This window comes from Colias eurytheme, chromosome 4 (assembly GCF_061535395.1).
Source record: "Colias eurytheme isolate Ceu_HAF_F1 chromosome 4, ilColEury1 Martin Lab GWU primary, whole genome shotgun sequence".
NCBI classification, from domain to species: domain Eukaryota; kingdom Metazoa; phylum Arthropoda; class Insecta; order Lepidoptera; family Pieridae; genus Colias; species Colias eurytheme.
The window spans coordinates 6,975,947-6,992,787 of record NC_142983.1 but is presented as its reverse complement, the minus strand read 5'-3'; the positions used below and the strand labels follow the sequence as shown (position 1 = coordinate 6,992,787).

At 32.4% G+C, this 16,841-nt stretch overlaps 2 protein-coding genes across 2 annotated transcripts; both read right to left on the bottom strand.

The window, feature by feature from the left end:
- Positions 1–2,211: 2,211 nt before the first annotated feature.
- Positions 2,212–5,094, bottom strand: LOC149909044 (juvenile hormone acid O-methyltransferase-like). Its single transcript, XM_090101625.1, has 4 exons — positions 4,654–5,094; positions 3,268–3,439; positions 2,686–2,794; positions 2,212–2,419 (listed from the first exon to the last, which is right to left on the bottom strand). Exons 1-4 carry the CDS (start codon positions 5,007–5,009, stop codon positions 2,247–2,249), a joined length of 810 nt encoding a protein of 269 aa, XP_089957751.1. The 5' UTR covers positions 5,010–5,094; the 3' UTR covers positions 2,212–2,246.
- A 1,823-nt stretch (positions 5,095–6,917) lies between these two features.
- On the bottom strand, positions 6,918–10,059 carry LOC149909043 (juvenile hormone acid O-methyltransferase-like). Its single transcript, XM_090101624.1, has 4 exons — positions 9,621–10,059; positions 7,911–8,082; positions 7,431–7,539; positions 6,918–7,205 (listed from the first exon to the last, which is right to left on the bottom strand). The coding sequence occupies exons 1-4, from the start codon at positions 9,974–9,976 to the stop codon at positions 7,033–7,035; spliced, it is 810 nt and encodes a 269-aa protein (XP_089957750.1). The 5' UTR covers positions 9,977–10,059; the 3' UTR covers positions 6,918–7,032.
- Positions 10,060–16,841: the final 6,782 nt, after the last annotated feature.

The following is a 16,841-nucleotide window of genomic DNA, read 5'->3' as shown; positions in this document are numbered from 1 at the left end:
ACAATCGTCAATATGCATATTTCTTTACTTTTTGTTTTACGAAAATTAATTTGTCTGTTAGGAAAATAGTAACAAAAAATTACGAATTTAAATAAAGTTAATAACTTTCTGTTAAAATGCTCTATGTACTTTAATAAATCATTTGTATGTAACTTCCCTTTATACGCATAGATATTAATCTTTCACATTTATATTACAGGGACCATATGAGCCAGTATGGACAAAATACGAAATGTGTAGAGGACCAAAAATGCTAAATGCATCGGATACAGGATTGTTGCTGGTTAAACAAAAAAGGGATTTTATAGGTGTCGTGGATTTTAATTTTACAACTCAACCTCAAGCCACGCTTGAACAAGTAAGTTTATACTAAACATTTGCTTTACTATCTCAAATTACACTAATTAAATCCATATAATGTCTTGAATCCTATTTGACAATGAACTATAAACACCGTAATACGATAATACCTACATGTGCAAATACTTGTTATGAATAAATTATTATTAGCGGTATCTAGTAGTTTTCATACTTCAAAACTGCAAAATATATGAACCACATTTGTTTGACGAGTAGATGTATACTAGTCTTATTAACGTTACTCTTTGATATTATTAAAATTTATTTATTATCAATGTTACTCCCGATTTACTAAAGAACTTTGCTTTTATTACTTACCTGGAAATTTAAGCAAGATTTGAAATATATATACCTATTTATATTAAAAAACGTGATTTTTTTCTTTGATCACGAAAATCTGACTAGTGCTGATTGACTAGTCCTTCATCATAATAAACAGTAGACACACGTGATTGAAATAATATTAAAAGTTATAGTATTTTTAACGTATAGATATCTAAACAATGACAAAATAGTCGTCTGCTGAAATTTTTATTTTATGTTAATCTAAGCCCATATTATATTAGTATGAGCCATACGTCATAGGAAAAGTAATACTTCTTATACTTTTGTAAAAATACATTTTTTGCTCATATAATCTTTTCAATGTTTCGTTAGTCCCTATCAGTTATATCCCTGTTCTTATTTTTCTTTTCTTTTTGTCTCATCTATGGTTTCATGTACATATTAACTTTACTCAAACCTTACTCAAACAATACTGCGCTTCAGACATTCCTGTATATTTCTTATTCTGCAGTGTATATCTATGGTCTTCAGTCTATAGTTTTTTTGTTTGATCATTAATGCACTCGTCTGTTGTTTTGTAAGCAGTGTGCGGTTTAGTCCAGTCAGTGGGGAAATGTAAAAGCCTCTGCTCTACAAAAGGTGGCGTAGAAAATATTTTGAAACAATATTGTTTAAGTATGAAAGGTTAATAAAAATCCAAGTTCTCGACCTTGACGGATCCAGGCGCTAGCCTCCATCTTGAATTAAAGGTGCTAGGATAATAAGCACTTTCTAATAACTCACTGTTTTTTATTTCATTATAGGTAAAGATAATGGTATACTCTGTCAAGGACAATAAGACAAACCTGATGTGGTCTTATAAATTGATGGATCTATGCAAACATTTTCTCTTTGCGCAGATAATTGAAAGTTACCTGAATGCACATAATTGTGTCGTCGAGAAGGTTATATTTATTTATTATTTACTAAAATAATTAAAATTTACTTTATTTGATGATTTAAGAGAACTTTAATAAAACAACAAAAAAGGCAAAATTACATGAGGAGTGATGCTTGCCCGCTTTCATTTTTTATTTTGAATATCGATGCGTAGCAATAAATATAAAATATTTTTAAGGTTAACCCAAACTCTTGTTAGATTGTTAAAAGATTATAAAGTATTATTTTCTTATATTATGTAGAAGTTACATTACTTAATTTCGTCATTTTTAATCAAACGTTTATAAAATAAATAAGTGTGTACTTATATTCTGGATTTATTTTACATCAATAATAAAATTTTTATTTTAATTTTCAGGCTGTATTTCATATTACCCTTAATTTTTCCGAATTAACTAAAAACTTTCTTGGCCCATCGTTTTTTTACGGAGATTATTTGTTGAAGGCCGTAGTGACGTCAAAAAAAGGTAATATCTTGTGTTTTCTCTTGTATTCACAATTTGTCAAAAAGTCAGCGTAACCTGGATGTAAATAAATAATTTTCAATGAAGTGTACAGTATTTTCATTTATTTTTTAGAAGATTTATTTATATATATTTTATTCTATTATTACTGTTTACTGTTTGATTTATTACAATAATTTAATAAAACGTAGTATGTATCTACTTTTTAGCATAAATATAAACTAAATTATAATAAAAAGTTTGCATTGCCAGGGAGCGATCGACATCTCTGTTCAATCTGTCAATACGACACACCTCTTGCATAGCTTCTGCCATGTATTCATCGAATAGTTCCTTTGGAATATTTATTGCGTTTACAGCCGATAAAGATTCTGAAACAACAATGTGGTATTATTACTAGGTATTAAAAAAAGAGCGTGTGTGCTGAGCACACGTGTCAGAAGTGAAACTTCTTTGTTAATATACAAACAAACCAAAATCGTCTCTTACTCCGTGACGAGACGGCATTGCCATGACGCGACCTTGAAATTATACTCTCAACGCGCCTAAGAAAGTTAAACTTCAATACATATATATTCATTACAAAGAAGCTGCACATCTTCATTATTTTGCAATAAAAAATGCTTTGTCAACTTACTCAATTTCTCCTCAGCGCTATCAAAAAGAAATGTTTTTGGTTTGTATTTTACGTCAACGTGGGTGAATCCAATTTTGTACATTAAGCGCTTTATTTCTTTTTCGGGATCCTAAAACAAAGAGTAATAATTATACAAATTATTATTTTTTTAAATATTGCCTCAGTTTAGATTTTTAAATAAACCTCGCTGCAACACCAACTTTTTTTCAGCATTCAGATATTTAATAAACACATCCGTGGAATGAAAACTAGGATCGGGCCATTGGAATAGTTAGGATAACAATTATACAATGAAAGTAAGATAGGTAAATAGGTGTGGAAAACACAGACTGTGTCATTTTTGCATCCCTTAGAAAATAAATAATAGTATAACTATACAGATTGCTCCCAGAATTGAATGCTTTTATGTCTTATCGAGAGATACAGCGGAAGAAGAGAAGGTAGAGAATTTATTTTATTTTATAAATCAGACAATATCTGCAAACAACTCATTGAACGGTTTAGAGCAACCAGGTAACTATATTAACATAAGTGATAAGATTAATAATAATAATATTTATTTAGACTTGCTTATAAATTTACCTGACTGTCATGGTAAGGAGACAAATATTTTTCTAAATCCTTCATCCAAGGGCTCCACCGGCTGTTTTTGGCGAATTTCCTCAATGCGTCATAGAACGACACATGCCCAAGGAACATGAGCATGCACTCGCCTTCATCAGCTAGCATGTTATAAATATTTGTATAGACGACACTGAAATTAGTGATTTACATAATCATTATATGCTACTAGCTATGCGGTTTCACCCTCGTGGCACCGCTTTTGTTAGTCTTAGCGTGATGATAGGTATAATATAGCCTTGTTCGATAAATGGGCTATCCCACGGCTATCCAACATCGAAAGAATTTTTCAAATTGGAGAAGTAGTTCTTGAACAAACAACCTCTTCAGCTTTATAATATTATTATTACTATATTAGTATAGATTCTATTCTTATTTGTATATCTGACTGCCGAATTTTCAGTATGTAGGTACAATGTTGCTAACAAACTATCACCACCGATGGTGTTGTATGTACTATCACAGTATTACCATATTTTATTGTAATACTGTGGTACTATGCAGGCCATTAATTATTATGGACATATTAAGCAATGTAGCCTATAATGATCCCATGCCTGCTTGATTTAAGCGTCTTCGTGTTTAGAAGGTCTATTTTACCGACCGTAGCAGTGCAAGTGACGATGATAATTATATGCAGTTATTAGCTGATAATGGTTATATGTACAAATGAATTAAAAAAGTGTTAAGGAATTTTAATGCGAATTGTTAATTATTATTTTCCTGTATTACTACACAGTATAATTAATGAATGCAATGAATTATAATAAATGTGATTTATTAGGATATAATAGCTAATTAGATATGTAAGATAATTAATTTATATCTGTGCAAACATTCCGATTTCCGAATGAACGCAGCCATATCGTCGTATTCTCATTGATACTAAAATTGTACCTGAATCTCCACGCACCCGCATTTTGAAGTGAAAACTTCTTTAGCGGCGTTGCGTATAAAATCTTAAACTCGCGTCAGGACACGTGGCCTGATCGAAAAGCGTAAGACGGATTTTTTTTGTTTTTTTTTAGACATAATATACCATTCCAAAATATCAAACATGCTGAACGTTAATAATCAAGTTTTCACTTCTGCCGGCACTCCCGGAGTGCCGTCTTTTTTTTATTTTTTATGTTGTCAAGTTTTTAATTACAATATTTTACAACTGTGTTTACAACGAAACTAATGAATCCTCAAAATTGTTTTAAATAAATTTCTGTACACCTGATCTAATTCACAAAGTAACAATTAAACACATTTCACAACACATATCATTATGTAGGTAGATATTAATTAGTTAAGGATTTATAAATATTAACTGTGGATTTAATTTGAAATGTAGGAACTTACTCATGTTTCTCAGGCCAGTGCAGAACATAAAAGGAAAACGCTTGTTGAAATTTGCCTCGCATTTTCTCGGGCAGTTCACCCTCAATATCAAGCACCATAAATTCTACGTCGTCTGAAGCGTAGTTTTGGTTGGCGAAACTGACCATTCTTTCATTTATGTCGGTGCCTATTATTCTAGTACGCGGAGGCAAGTACTTTTTCAATATGGTTGCTGTGACTTTGCCATCTCCACTGCCAATATCGATCACAGTGGCTCCTTCTTTCCAGTGGAGGTTCTTCGTGTATTCTTCAAGGAATTGAATGGCATCGTGCCTTTGTAAGCTATTGTGTTTCTCATATAATTCGACGTTGTTCATTATTGTATTTTCTTAAACAGTTAACAATTTTTTGACACAGGATTATTAAGGTTTGATTTATGGAGAAAGGCGTGCGCAGGCTTCCGTGGTTCTGGAGGATATTCTCCACGGAAACGCTAATTATGTATTTATACGAACGTGCATGTTCCGAGTATTAATTTTAAAACTGTGAATTAAAATGGCAAACTGAATTAAACAAATTATGTACACATTATAAACTTTTAAATTCAAACATAATTAGTTAGTATCTTCAATGTACTTATGTTATCTTTATAAATACCTACCTAGTTCCTTGCTTTTGCACCTTTATAATTTAACTACATCGCATTATTGAACGACATGTTTTACTGGTTTTAAAGATACAATAAATTAGGTGTATTATCTGCACTATTATTATAAATAGGAAAGATTTGTTCGTTCGTTTCTTTGTTATTTTATATTGTTTACTAGATTTCCTCCCGCGGCTTCGCCCGCGTTTTCAAAGAAAAACCCGCATAGTTCCCGTTCCCGTGGGATTTCCGGGATAAAACCTATCCTATGTGTTAATCCAAGTTACCCTCTATATGTGTGCTAAATTTAATTGTAATCGGTTCTGGGTTTAGTAGTATTTGCGTGAAAGAGTAACAAACATCCATACATCCATACTTACAAACTTTCTCCTTTATAATAGTAGTAGGATTCAAATAGGTACTGTCTTTAGAAAAAGCTCTTTATTTATATCTTGGTCATAATCTTCATAAAAATAAATTAATCCCATTCAAAAGATAAACGATAACGAGTCGAAAAATGTAAGTACCTAGGTAGGTTTTGATTGTAAGTAAAATAAATATAAAAAAAGTCGCGTAGTCGCTGCTCCCCTCGCAGCGGAGGGGGGGGGGGTCAATAATATATTTCTTTTTTTAGTTACTGACGCAAATAGATGGTTTTGTTTAAATTTTTTTAAAGCCGTGAGATATGAAAGTTCCGCTAGTTTACTATTTTTAATTTTAAATTATTTTGCCGTGATGAACCGAACTACATGGTTCACCTTTTACTAATTAATTGTTATTCATAACTTGAAAAAGTAAAAATTGTAAGCGGCATTTACGTGGTTGGAGAAAATTAGTTGTAATAGTTATATTATTATTAGAAATATAATAAAATCGGCGTTGTTTACCCTCCTGAAAGTCCCCATAGCGTTGAATGTTGATGCGTTGCATCGTGAAAGAAAGACAAACAAGCAATCCTTCGCATATTTATAACATGAGTAAAGATTGATAGGTAAAGTTATGGTACAATCTCAGTCAAGGACAATAAATACAAATAGGAAATCTGATGTGGTCTTATGAATTAATCCGATATTAATGCACATAATTGTGTTGTTGAAAATAAAATAAGTTCATTATTGATTTAAAAGTTTGATATTGATTTTATCTTGATATCTTGACAAGGCTTTAAAATTAAAAGAAAACAAAATGTAGTTGAGTCGCGATTATCATTTTGAATTTTATATGTGTAGCACAATTTTTTTAATTTTAATCTTCAATTTTGTGATACAGTTAATACAAAGTGATAATTGAAGGATGAAACATAGGTGTAAAACATTTATTTTCCTATTAAAGTTAATCTTATTTTGATTTCCTTAAAACTGCTCCTAGTGACTTATCTAGTGTAAGTAAAAAATAATACAGAGACTATAGAACTACAAACATTCTGGCAATAATATCACAGTATTACTTGTATACGTAGTATATTATTATTAGTCTGTGGTATTACCATATTTCCTAGGAATATAGCTTCCTGTAGATAACAGGTAAATAGAAAATTAGCGAATAAAAAAGCGATTCAGTAATTTTACTAATTTATGACTTTATTTTTAAGCAACAAACACGCGATCAAAATCTTTTATCTCTAAAACTTTAAATACGTACATACGTGTTTAAAGTTTACTGCACAACTGTTGTGTGTGTCATCATAATTAAAATCCAAAAAATACTAATTACTACATGATTTATTTCCGTAGTTACAAAGAAGTAATAAGTATCTACTTTTTAGCATAGACATAAATAACATTATAATATAAAGTTTGCATTGCCAGGGAAGGGTCGACATCTCTGTTCAATCTATCGATACGACACAATTCGTGCATAACTTCTTCCATATATTCATCAAATAGTTCATTTGGAATAGTCATTGCATTTACTGCCGACAATGATTCTGAAACAAAATAAATAAATAAAATAATAAATATTAATTTATTTCAGACACAGAGATCCATATAAATACCTACCTACACTTTATGGTAGTCAAATTAATTAACAAAAAAATAATTAAAAAGGGTGGTTGAATGTATAAATAAATTATATAATGTCCCGAAATAGCAGATTCACACATTTGCATTATTTTGCATAACAAAATTAATAAAATTGTTTGTTCACTTACTCATTTTCTCCTCCGCGCTGTTGTAAAGAAATGTTTTCGGTTTGTATTTTACTTCAACGTCGGTAAATCCAATTTTGTACATTAGGCGCTTTATTTCTTTCCCAGGATCCTAAAATATAGAGTAATAGAAAAAATATCTATCATTTTAAATGTATAAATCAATGGACTCGAGTAAAGAGATTTCCTACAACCTTCAGATATAGTAAAATTAGTATTTTAGCAACATAATCAACGGCAAACGTACGTGTCATCTTCTCAAAACTTATATATAATAGATTGGAGTATGATTGTATTGAGATCGATTCCAGAATTCATTGCATTGTACGTTTTTCGAGGCACATAAAGATACGAATTAATGCTTTTTTATTTATTTATTAATATAATAATATGAATTATATTTCTTTGATATTTTAAATTAACAAGTCATCCAAAGTTTTGGTGCAATAATAAGTATGTTATAAAATTTGGCTATTAATTTACCTGACAGCTATGGTAAGGAGACAAAAACTTTTCCAAATTTTGCATATAAGGGCTCCATCGACTGCTCTTGGCTAATTTCCTCAAAGCGTCATAGAACGACAAGTATCCAAGGAACATGAGCACGCACTCCCCTTCATCGGCTAGCATGTTATAAATGTTTGAATACACGACACTGAAATTATAGTTAAAAGGAGCAGTGATAGATAATTTATCATTAAACAACCAATAAACGTTATTTCCAATGCTTCTTTTTATTTTTTTTATGCAAGAAAAGGCTACGTAGCAGACGCGTCACCTGATGAAAAGGGCTTAACGCTGTGGCTTAACGTCACCCATATGCCAGAGGCCTCGTAGTTATGTTAATGCTATAGTAACACGCCTCCTTATTTATGGCAGAGCAAGACAAGGAACATGTGGACCACCGAATGTTAAGTGGTCACCACTGTTCCATAAACACCCGCAAAGCTGGTAGTGTTGCATGATCTTTGCTAGTACAAGTAGGGTTTTTAACCTATAATGAGCCCATTCCTGTGCCCATTCTAGTTTCACGAGTCGCCGTTTAGTTAGTTCTATGACATGTCAGGTTCTTTTCCTGATGTAGCAGTAGATATATATTATATACCCATGTAGCAATATTATAATAATATGAATATATTATATGTAAATGGTTAATAATGAGTTTCTTTAATGCATAATAATATATTTTTACTTAAAAGGATTTTTTAATCAGATCGTAATTGGTGTTGAATATAAATGGTGTTAAAGTATTTTAATTTCTATTTGATAATTATTATTTTTCTGTATTTAGTATGATTTATAAATACATTGTATTATAATACAATGTTTCTATGATGTAATAGATATGGGGATTAATGCACAAGGTAATAATTATTTATATCACACCTAGATACTAAATTCCGATGACATTAATCTGTGTTCATATTTAACTAGCTTTCCGTCCCCGGCTTCGCCCGCGCAGTCAAATAAAATCTATCATATGTCCCGATGTTTAAACTTAAAAGTAGCCTTGTTGAGAATGAGAGAATGTCCTTTCTCGGGTATCAAAATATCTCCATACCAAATTTCATGCAAATTGGTCGTGATTGAGTAACAGACAGACAGACAGAGTTACTTTCGCATTTATAATATTAGTAGGGATTATAACAAAATGTAAGTATATGTTACCGTCATATGGTTGAATCTGCTATTTGATTGATCGTCTAGTGCGTTCATTGAATGATGACATTCAATTGAATGACTAGGTTCGGCCTAATAATTCTAACTAGTTAGGGGATTGTAAAATAGCTCTTTGAAGAGGGCAGACAGCGTTAGATCGGCATATTGTTGAATGACTATAGCGCGTTCATTTTTGACAGTTTTATACTTTGTCCACAAGAAGACGGTTGGGAACCGACGGAGCCCCGCATGACGGCGCTCCTATTTCTGTGTAGTTAAATAAAAACAACAAACCTAACCTAACCCATCCCCTTATCCAAAACCAACGACGATGCTAAATGACGTTCAGTCAAGTTGAACGTTACATTCAACAACTTGACGAGTTGTCCTTAAGGCATTCAATTAAATTTCGAAACTGCGCATATATATTTTAATGAAATATAACCTCAGATTGAATGTTAGTAATGCAAAAGCAGATATTTATTGTAAAGTTAAATAAATAAAGGATTGAACTTTAATTTGAAGTGGACTTACTCATGTTTTTCAGGCCACTGCAGAGCATAAAAGGAAAATGCTTGTTGAAATTGGCCTCGCATTTGCTCGGGCAAGTTACCCTCAATATCAAGCAAGACAAATTCAATGTCTTCTGAAGCATAGGTTTTATTGGCGTAATTGACCATCCTCTCACTTATATCGGAGCCCACTACTTTAGTGCGAGCAGGCAGGTACTTCTTCAATACGGTAGCTGTGACTTTGCCATCACCACAGCCGATATCCATCACAGTGGCTCCCTCTTTCCAGTGAAGTTTTTTCGTATATTCGTCAAGGAATTTCACGGCATCGTGTGCTTGTAATCTATTGTATTTTTGATATAATTCAACGTTGTTCATTATTGTATTTGCTTAAAAAGCAGTATGTTGAAGCAGGATTTTATACAAATAAGGCTTGGTATATGTAGGATGGCGTGCGCAGGCTGCCGTGGTTCTGGAAGATATTCTCGGCAGAAGCGCTCACTATGCATTTATATGCTACGACGGTACTATTTTTCCGATTATATATTGCACAGTGAATTAGCAATCTGATTTAATCTAAATAAAGATAGACTACTTTTTCATTTCAAACAAAATTAGAATTTTTAATTTAATTACGTTATATACGTATAAATAATGACGTCAATTGTTTTAATTTCTTGCTTCTGCTGCTTTTGTATTATTGCATTTTTTGAACCAGATTGAACGACATAATATTACTAGTTTTAAGATACAATAAATTAGGTGCATTATATTATACTAGCTTTCCGCCCGCGGCTTTGCCCACTTTGTCTAAAACATAATAAATTATATACTACTAGCGGTCCGCCCCGGCTTCGCCCGTGGTACATATTTCGCAATAAAAGGTAGCCTATGTTCTTTCTCAGGGTCTAAAGATTGTCTGTGCCAAATTTTATCAAAATCGGTTAAGAGGTTTAGGCATGAAAACAAAACATACATACATAATTACAAACTTTTCCTCTCTATAATATTAGTATAGAAAACCTTCCTCTTGAATCATCTATCTATTAAAAAAACCGCTTCAAAATCCATTGCGTAGTTTTAAAGATTTAAGCATACATAGGGACATATCATAACATAGGGACAGAGAAAGCGACTTTGTTTTATACTATGTAGTGATGATAATGATAAAACTACATCTATATATTGCTTCTCATCTTCATGCATCACAGTCGAAGGTTCAAGTGTAACTTCCTTCTCCACATATGGCGAAATACTAAACATTTTACTTGTATAAAAATATTGTTACTTGTTAGGTATTTTGTATTCTTGGTAATGGAAAACGCAGTCTTCCAGATATACCTTAATTTTTCTACTGCGGACCTTGTGATTAATTATCACGTAAGTTGTCTTAATAATTACCAACATTTTTCATCAAATTTGTTTGCTATTAGAAATGCTGAGGTAATTTTATTTTATATAATTCTATGGGATTGTTTCTCTATATTTCTTAAGCACAATATTGACCTAATTCTTTAAAATAATCTCGTCAAAATGTAGGTTATTACATCCCCAATATACTTACTAAAGTATTGTAAGGGATTATAAAATAAATGTTAAGTATTTATAAGTAACAGGAGACATTTACTTAAACATGCATATATTGCATTTATAATTTATGTACCTAGTTAGAATAATTTTGTTACAAAAATTGTTGTTCGTTAGTTTGGGAATTTGATAATAAGCTTGATGGCCGTGTTTTACAGGCAGATTGGGACAGATTATTCACAAAACATTAAATTAAAAACTTATCAAAATTTAGCCACGTATATCTTTCCGAAAGTTGCTGGTTAGAAATCTTTACATAAGGATTCTATACAAAATTCTATTATTAGTAAGTACTAATATTCTTCAAACTCAAACTCAAACATTTATTTATTCAATTAGACTTCTTCGAGAAGCACTTTTGAAACGTCAATACTCAATACGTCAATACATATTTTTTACATTTACCACCGATTCGGAAAGCAGTAGGTATCTATGGAGAAGAACCGGCAAGAAACTCCATAGTTGCTCTTTTAAATCATATCAGTATTACAATTTAATTTTACAAAATATGTAACTGTATATTATCATAATATGCCAGAGAACTGTCCTGTGGTTTTTACGCGATAACCCTCCATGGGTTTTTATCTTCCATACCACAGACATGTATCAAGATAGACTAAGCGAGTGTATGTACCCCTAATCCCTATAGTGAAGGTGATAATACAAAAAAATGGTGTTTTGTACCAGGATGGCGGATCATTATCATTCTAATGACAAAAATAAAAATAATGGTCATAGCAAACTGCCCAATAATTTTAATTTTTGTTTGTTTTAATGAGTGGTAATTGTAGGTACGTGTCGGACAAATAACTTAATTTTAACGATACGTGTCACAAAAATCCTTGTATTTTCCGATAGGTACCTAGTCGATAAAAAGTAGAGGGTGGGAGTGTATGCCATACCTTTTCGTTGTGGCCTCCAGCCATATAAACAGGTAATATAAATTTGAATTTGAAAGTGTTTTATACACGTTCATACTTAATTGCGATAATATTATGCATTGTCTTACAAAATTCCATGATAATAAGTAGGTAAAATTAAACATATAAGTATAGTTATCCTCACTCGTTTACATTGTAATTGTAATATTCTGTTATTAAAGGTATTAAAACGATAAATTAATTTATGTATCTATTAATTAAGTTATACATAAATGTATTAGTTTGTTGGAATTTTTTCGATAAACAATAAAAAATAGCACGGATCAAAGGTTATTTATTTAAGCGACTATTTGGCTCACTGCTCGGAGACATCGTCGTCGAACATTTGCGGTAATTACAGAGTACCTGGAATTTATGGGACACAGACCTTCATACCAGTTAAAAGCTTGTTCACATTCCGTTGAACCTGGCGTGCCCAAATTTACATGCTGCTGCTGCATCCTCCCATAGGGAGGGGTCCCACAGGCTCGCACAGAAGATCAGGGTCAGTAATGTGGGTAACTCATTAGTCATTTGTGACTGCTACTTGCGGATGCCCATCGAAGACATGATGGTTAGGGAGCCAGGTGCAAATTGGGTTCATTATTTCCTCTCAAGAGATAATTCGTCAGAAGCATCAGAGTATAGTATTATAAAGCCTCGTGAACGTCAGCTGGCGCTCGGTTGGGGGGGGGGTGAGCGGTTGTAGCCTCCCACGCACATAGGAAAAAAAATACATTCATTCATTCATTTCCTCTCAGCTAAAAATTTGTCAAATTGTAGCTAACCCAATATCTCAACGAAAAAAAATAGTCAGCTGGTTACAACATGGTGTATTATACGTCAGCTGGTGTCTCGAACATGAAAGTTAAATTTAAGGAAAAATTTATTTTCCGTTATTTCCTCTCAAACAAAAATTTACCTGATGATAGCTTATATGTAACTGTGGATAAATATATATGTCAGCTGGCTGTATCTTGGTGGAAAAACCGTCAGCTGATACGGGAGGCTACAACCGCTCTTCCCCCCAACCGAGCTCCAGCTGACGTTCACGAGGCTTCATAATACTATACTTTGATGCATTTTACTAATTACCGCTTGAGAGGAACTTGGTCATAAAATCTGTTCCTGGCTCCCGTACTATGAGCTATTTAATACCAACACGCTCCGTTTATGGATTCAACCTCTCAATGCTTTTGGATCAGGTAGAGATTTAAATGTACTGTTTATTAAATTAAACTGTTTTAAACATTGATATAATATTACGTCAACGTTTAAAATACAATTCGACGTGAATATCGCATGTATCTCGTGCGTTTGTGGTGCGTTATATTTCTGTTCTTAGCATTCAATATTTGTAAATACTTAATATTAAAAAAATAAAGAATAGAAAAAATTGATAGAGGGACGCGACGAATTCGTTTTATTGCGAAATTTAAGACGCGGCGCGGGTTTCAATCTTCAGTCCCGAATCAAGATATATTTTTTCAATTCTTTTAAAATTGTCAACTATATTGTTTAATAAAAACTGTTGGTTCACATTTACGACTTGGCCGGGTTTCGATCGAATTGAACTGGAAAAAAATCCTGTGTCATCGGCGTGTACCTACATTACACTAATTTTAGTTTTCTCATATTGTTCGGATAGAGATACATAGGTACCTATATATGTAGTTAATAATAAAATAATCTGTAACTTGAAATATATTATCACCAGCACATTGTTCTAATGTGATTCAGTACCTAACGGCAAGAAAAATGCATTGATCATCTAATGTAGTCTATTTAGTTCTATTCAATAATGATCTGAATTTTGTTATACATAATTATTAATTACATAATATTATATACATTATTTTGGCGCTGTACAATTGAATACTTGACTATTTGCATCTTAAATCACTCAGAGTGAAAGAAAAAAAAGACTACTTTAAAAAAAGGGATTAATTAATTATTTATGCCTCATTAGTTCAATAAAATAATTTATTATTACATTAATAATTAATATGTATGATTGAAGTATTATTATAATTACAGACATTTTAACTAAATGGGATGTTTCCAATAATAATTAATAATTATTGACTGAATAATTGCAGTAGGCAGTTGCCCACCAAGAGATATAAGTTTATCTCTTGGTGGCTATGAATTTTATTATAATTTACCTACCTAGACAAATCCATCATGAAATTTGAATTTATATTGAAAATATTCAATAAAGTAAAATATTCACATTAAATTATCACATTTCTAACAATGAACAACAAGGACGTACCCTTTTTTGGATAACGTAGTTTGAATTTTAACGGTGAAAGTCAGGAGATTTTTCTGATATACCTACATACAACATACAAGAAAAGTATCAGCTTCAGCCTACAGGATATTTCAGTCTTGCTCTTCATGAGTCGAAAACTCTACACAGTTACGTTAAAATTTCCTACTTTGTTCCTATTATGAAGGCCTACCGTTTATCCCACAATCCATAAGTAGATTGCGGTAAATAAAATCAATGACATGGAACCATATCACAGTACAAATAATACCTACAATGTTAATCAATCCTAGAGTAAACATTACAATAATATATGTCAAGGATTTTCTTGACCTATGACTTCATAAACAAAGAATCAGTATGTACTTTTACGGACACCTTTTATTCATAAACGAATAGATTTTATCTCAGTTTCATGATATTTACACAATAATATATTGTAGATTATTGTGTGCATTTATCTCATCTCAATATCTTGACTGATGTTAAGGATTGAAGAACAAAACATAGGTATGTTTTTTTTCATATTATGTTAAATATTGGTAATCTCCATATTATTGAAATCATACTTTATTTTTTTACAATATATATAGATAGCATGCGGGTATTTTTTTTAAATTTTCTTATATTAGAAGCAGAAACATTGAAGCCTATAATACTACTACTAATAGATAATATTCAGGTATACCTAACGTATATATGTATTATGTAAAACTGTATGTATATGTTACGGCTAAAGGTAGGTGAGAACATAAACTTAAGATTAGCCGGCTAAACTTAGGTTTATTTTCGACGAGGTGTTAATGTTAGTTTGTTCTATCTTTAGCCGGCTAAACTTAAGTGTAACCGCAGGCCCGTGGCTAAAAATGTCGGGGTGGGTAGATTTGGTTACTATAATACATGTAAGGAACAGGGCGAGTGTTTTCTGGCACTTCGCCGGCTGCTGCCGCAGCACGCTCGCTGCGCTCGCTCGGCTCGTGCGGGTCTTAAGAGTTCTAACCTAACCTAACCTAGCCACCAGCTTTCTGCCCTGAGTCGGGGTGGGTAGATTTGGTTACTAAAATACATGTAAGGAACAGGGCGAGTGTTTTCTGGCACTGTGCGGGCCCCTCAAGCCCTCCACCGGCCCGGCGCTAACCAAATCTACCCACCCCGACATTTTTAGCCACGGGCCTGCGGTTACACTTAAGTTTAGCCGGCTAAAGATAGAATAAACTAACATTAACACCTCGTCGAAAATAAACCTAAGTTTAGCCGGCTAATCTTAAGTTTATGTTCTCACCTACCTTTAGCCGTGACATATATACTTAATATAATTAATATTTCAGTATACAGTAATATTATTTACTCAAAAACTATGTTATGTCTGCAAATAGGTATGTATATGTATTTTTATGTTATATGTATTAAATGTTTTATATATAGTACTAGCGACCCGCCCCGGCTTCGCACGGGTGCAATGCTGATACTAAATACACTACAGAAAAATTGTGAACGTTGTATAGGTATAAAAATATAGCGGCCCGCTCCGGCCTCCGGCATCGCACGGGTATAAAATACATAAGCCGGGCGGCCGCAAACGCTAAGCCTGCAATTTTTAAATCTGTAATATCTTCGAAAATATTCACTTAAATCATACGGTGTAAAGGGCCATATAGATCTATATTAAATGAACAATGTATCCATGGTATTTAATTGGTTAAGGATTAATGCTGTATTGGTTAAAATCGCTTCGAAAATTAGCCATTATTTGTCGTAAAAAGTAAATGACAAAAAAAAGTTATTGTGGGTTATCCATAAGAGATAGACATATACCATCGCGGACTTTTCTGTAGACCTTTTCAATGTGTATAATACTTAGTACATTATTTTGATAAAACTCGTAGGGTTCAGCCTGCGTTTGCAATGTAAGCGGAATAAATGTAATTTTTTACGACATCACATTAGAAACCTCAAAAATAACAGTACTTCTCCACTACTTAATGGATCTTATTATACATATAAACCTTCCTCTTGAATCACTCTATCTATTAAAAAAAACCGCATCAAAATCCGTTGCGTAGTTTCAAAGATTTAAGCGTACAAAGGGACATAGGGACATAGGGACAGGGAAAGCGACTTTGTTTTATACTATGTAGTGATAGTGATTTACATTTACATATTTTATGGTAGAATATCAGCGCCTGTAGGTTTATATTAGCAATGTTATTGTATTACATTTTCTTGTCCATATATGAATGTAAAATACAACGAAAAGAAACAAGATGGTACCAGAATGATATAGCACAATTGGCGGCCTTATTACTTAGCAGTGATCTCTACCAGGCAACCATGGGTAGTAAGGTAAAACAAGCGAAATATTATGTATTATAAAATTTTATTGTTAATTGAGCTCTTACTCGGTGGTGCTCGGTCACATAGTCATTGTATTGAATGATATGAATATCTGTGTCGTGGCCAATGG

What these genes read in the sequence shown, in the direction of transcription:
- LOC149909044 (XM_090101625.1), bottom strand. Translation starts at nt 5,009, where the DNA reads ATGAACAACGTCGAATTATATGAGAAACACAATAGCTTACAAAGGCAC. An exon ending in CTCCTTACCATGACAGTCAG is followed by an intron (nt 2,795 to 3,267) that starts GTAAATTTATAA and finishes TCTTTGTTTTAG; the next exon opens with GATCCCGAAAAAGAAATAAA. An exon ending in TAGCGCTGAGGAGAAATTGA is followed by an intron (nt 2,420 to 2,685) that starts GTAAGTTGACAA and finishes TTGTTGTTTCAG; the next exon opens with AATCTTTATCGGCTGTAAAC.
- LOC149909043 (XM_090101624.1), bottom strand. Translation starts at nt 9,976, where the DNA reads ATGAACAACGTTGAATTATATCAAAAATACAATAGATTACAAGCACAC. An exon ending in CTCCTTACCATAGCTGTCAG is followed by an intron (nt 7,540 to 7,910) that starts GTAAATTAATAG and finishes TCTATATTTTAG; the next exon opens with GATCCTGGGAAAGAAATAAA. An exon ending in CAGCGCGGAGGAGAAAATGA is followed by an intron (nt 7,206 to 7,430) that starts GTAAGTGAACAA and finishes ATTTTGTTTCAG; the next exon opens with AATCATTGTCGGCAGTAAAT.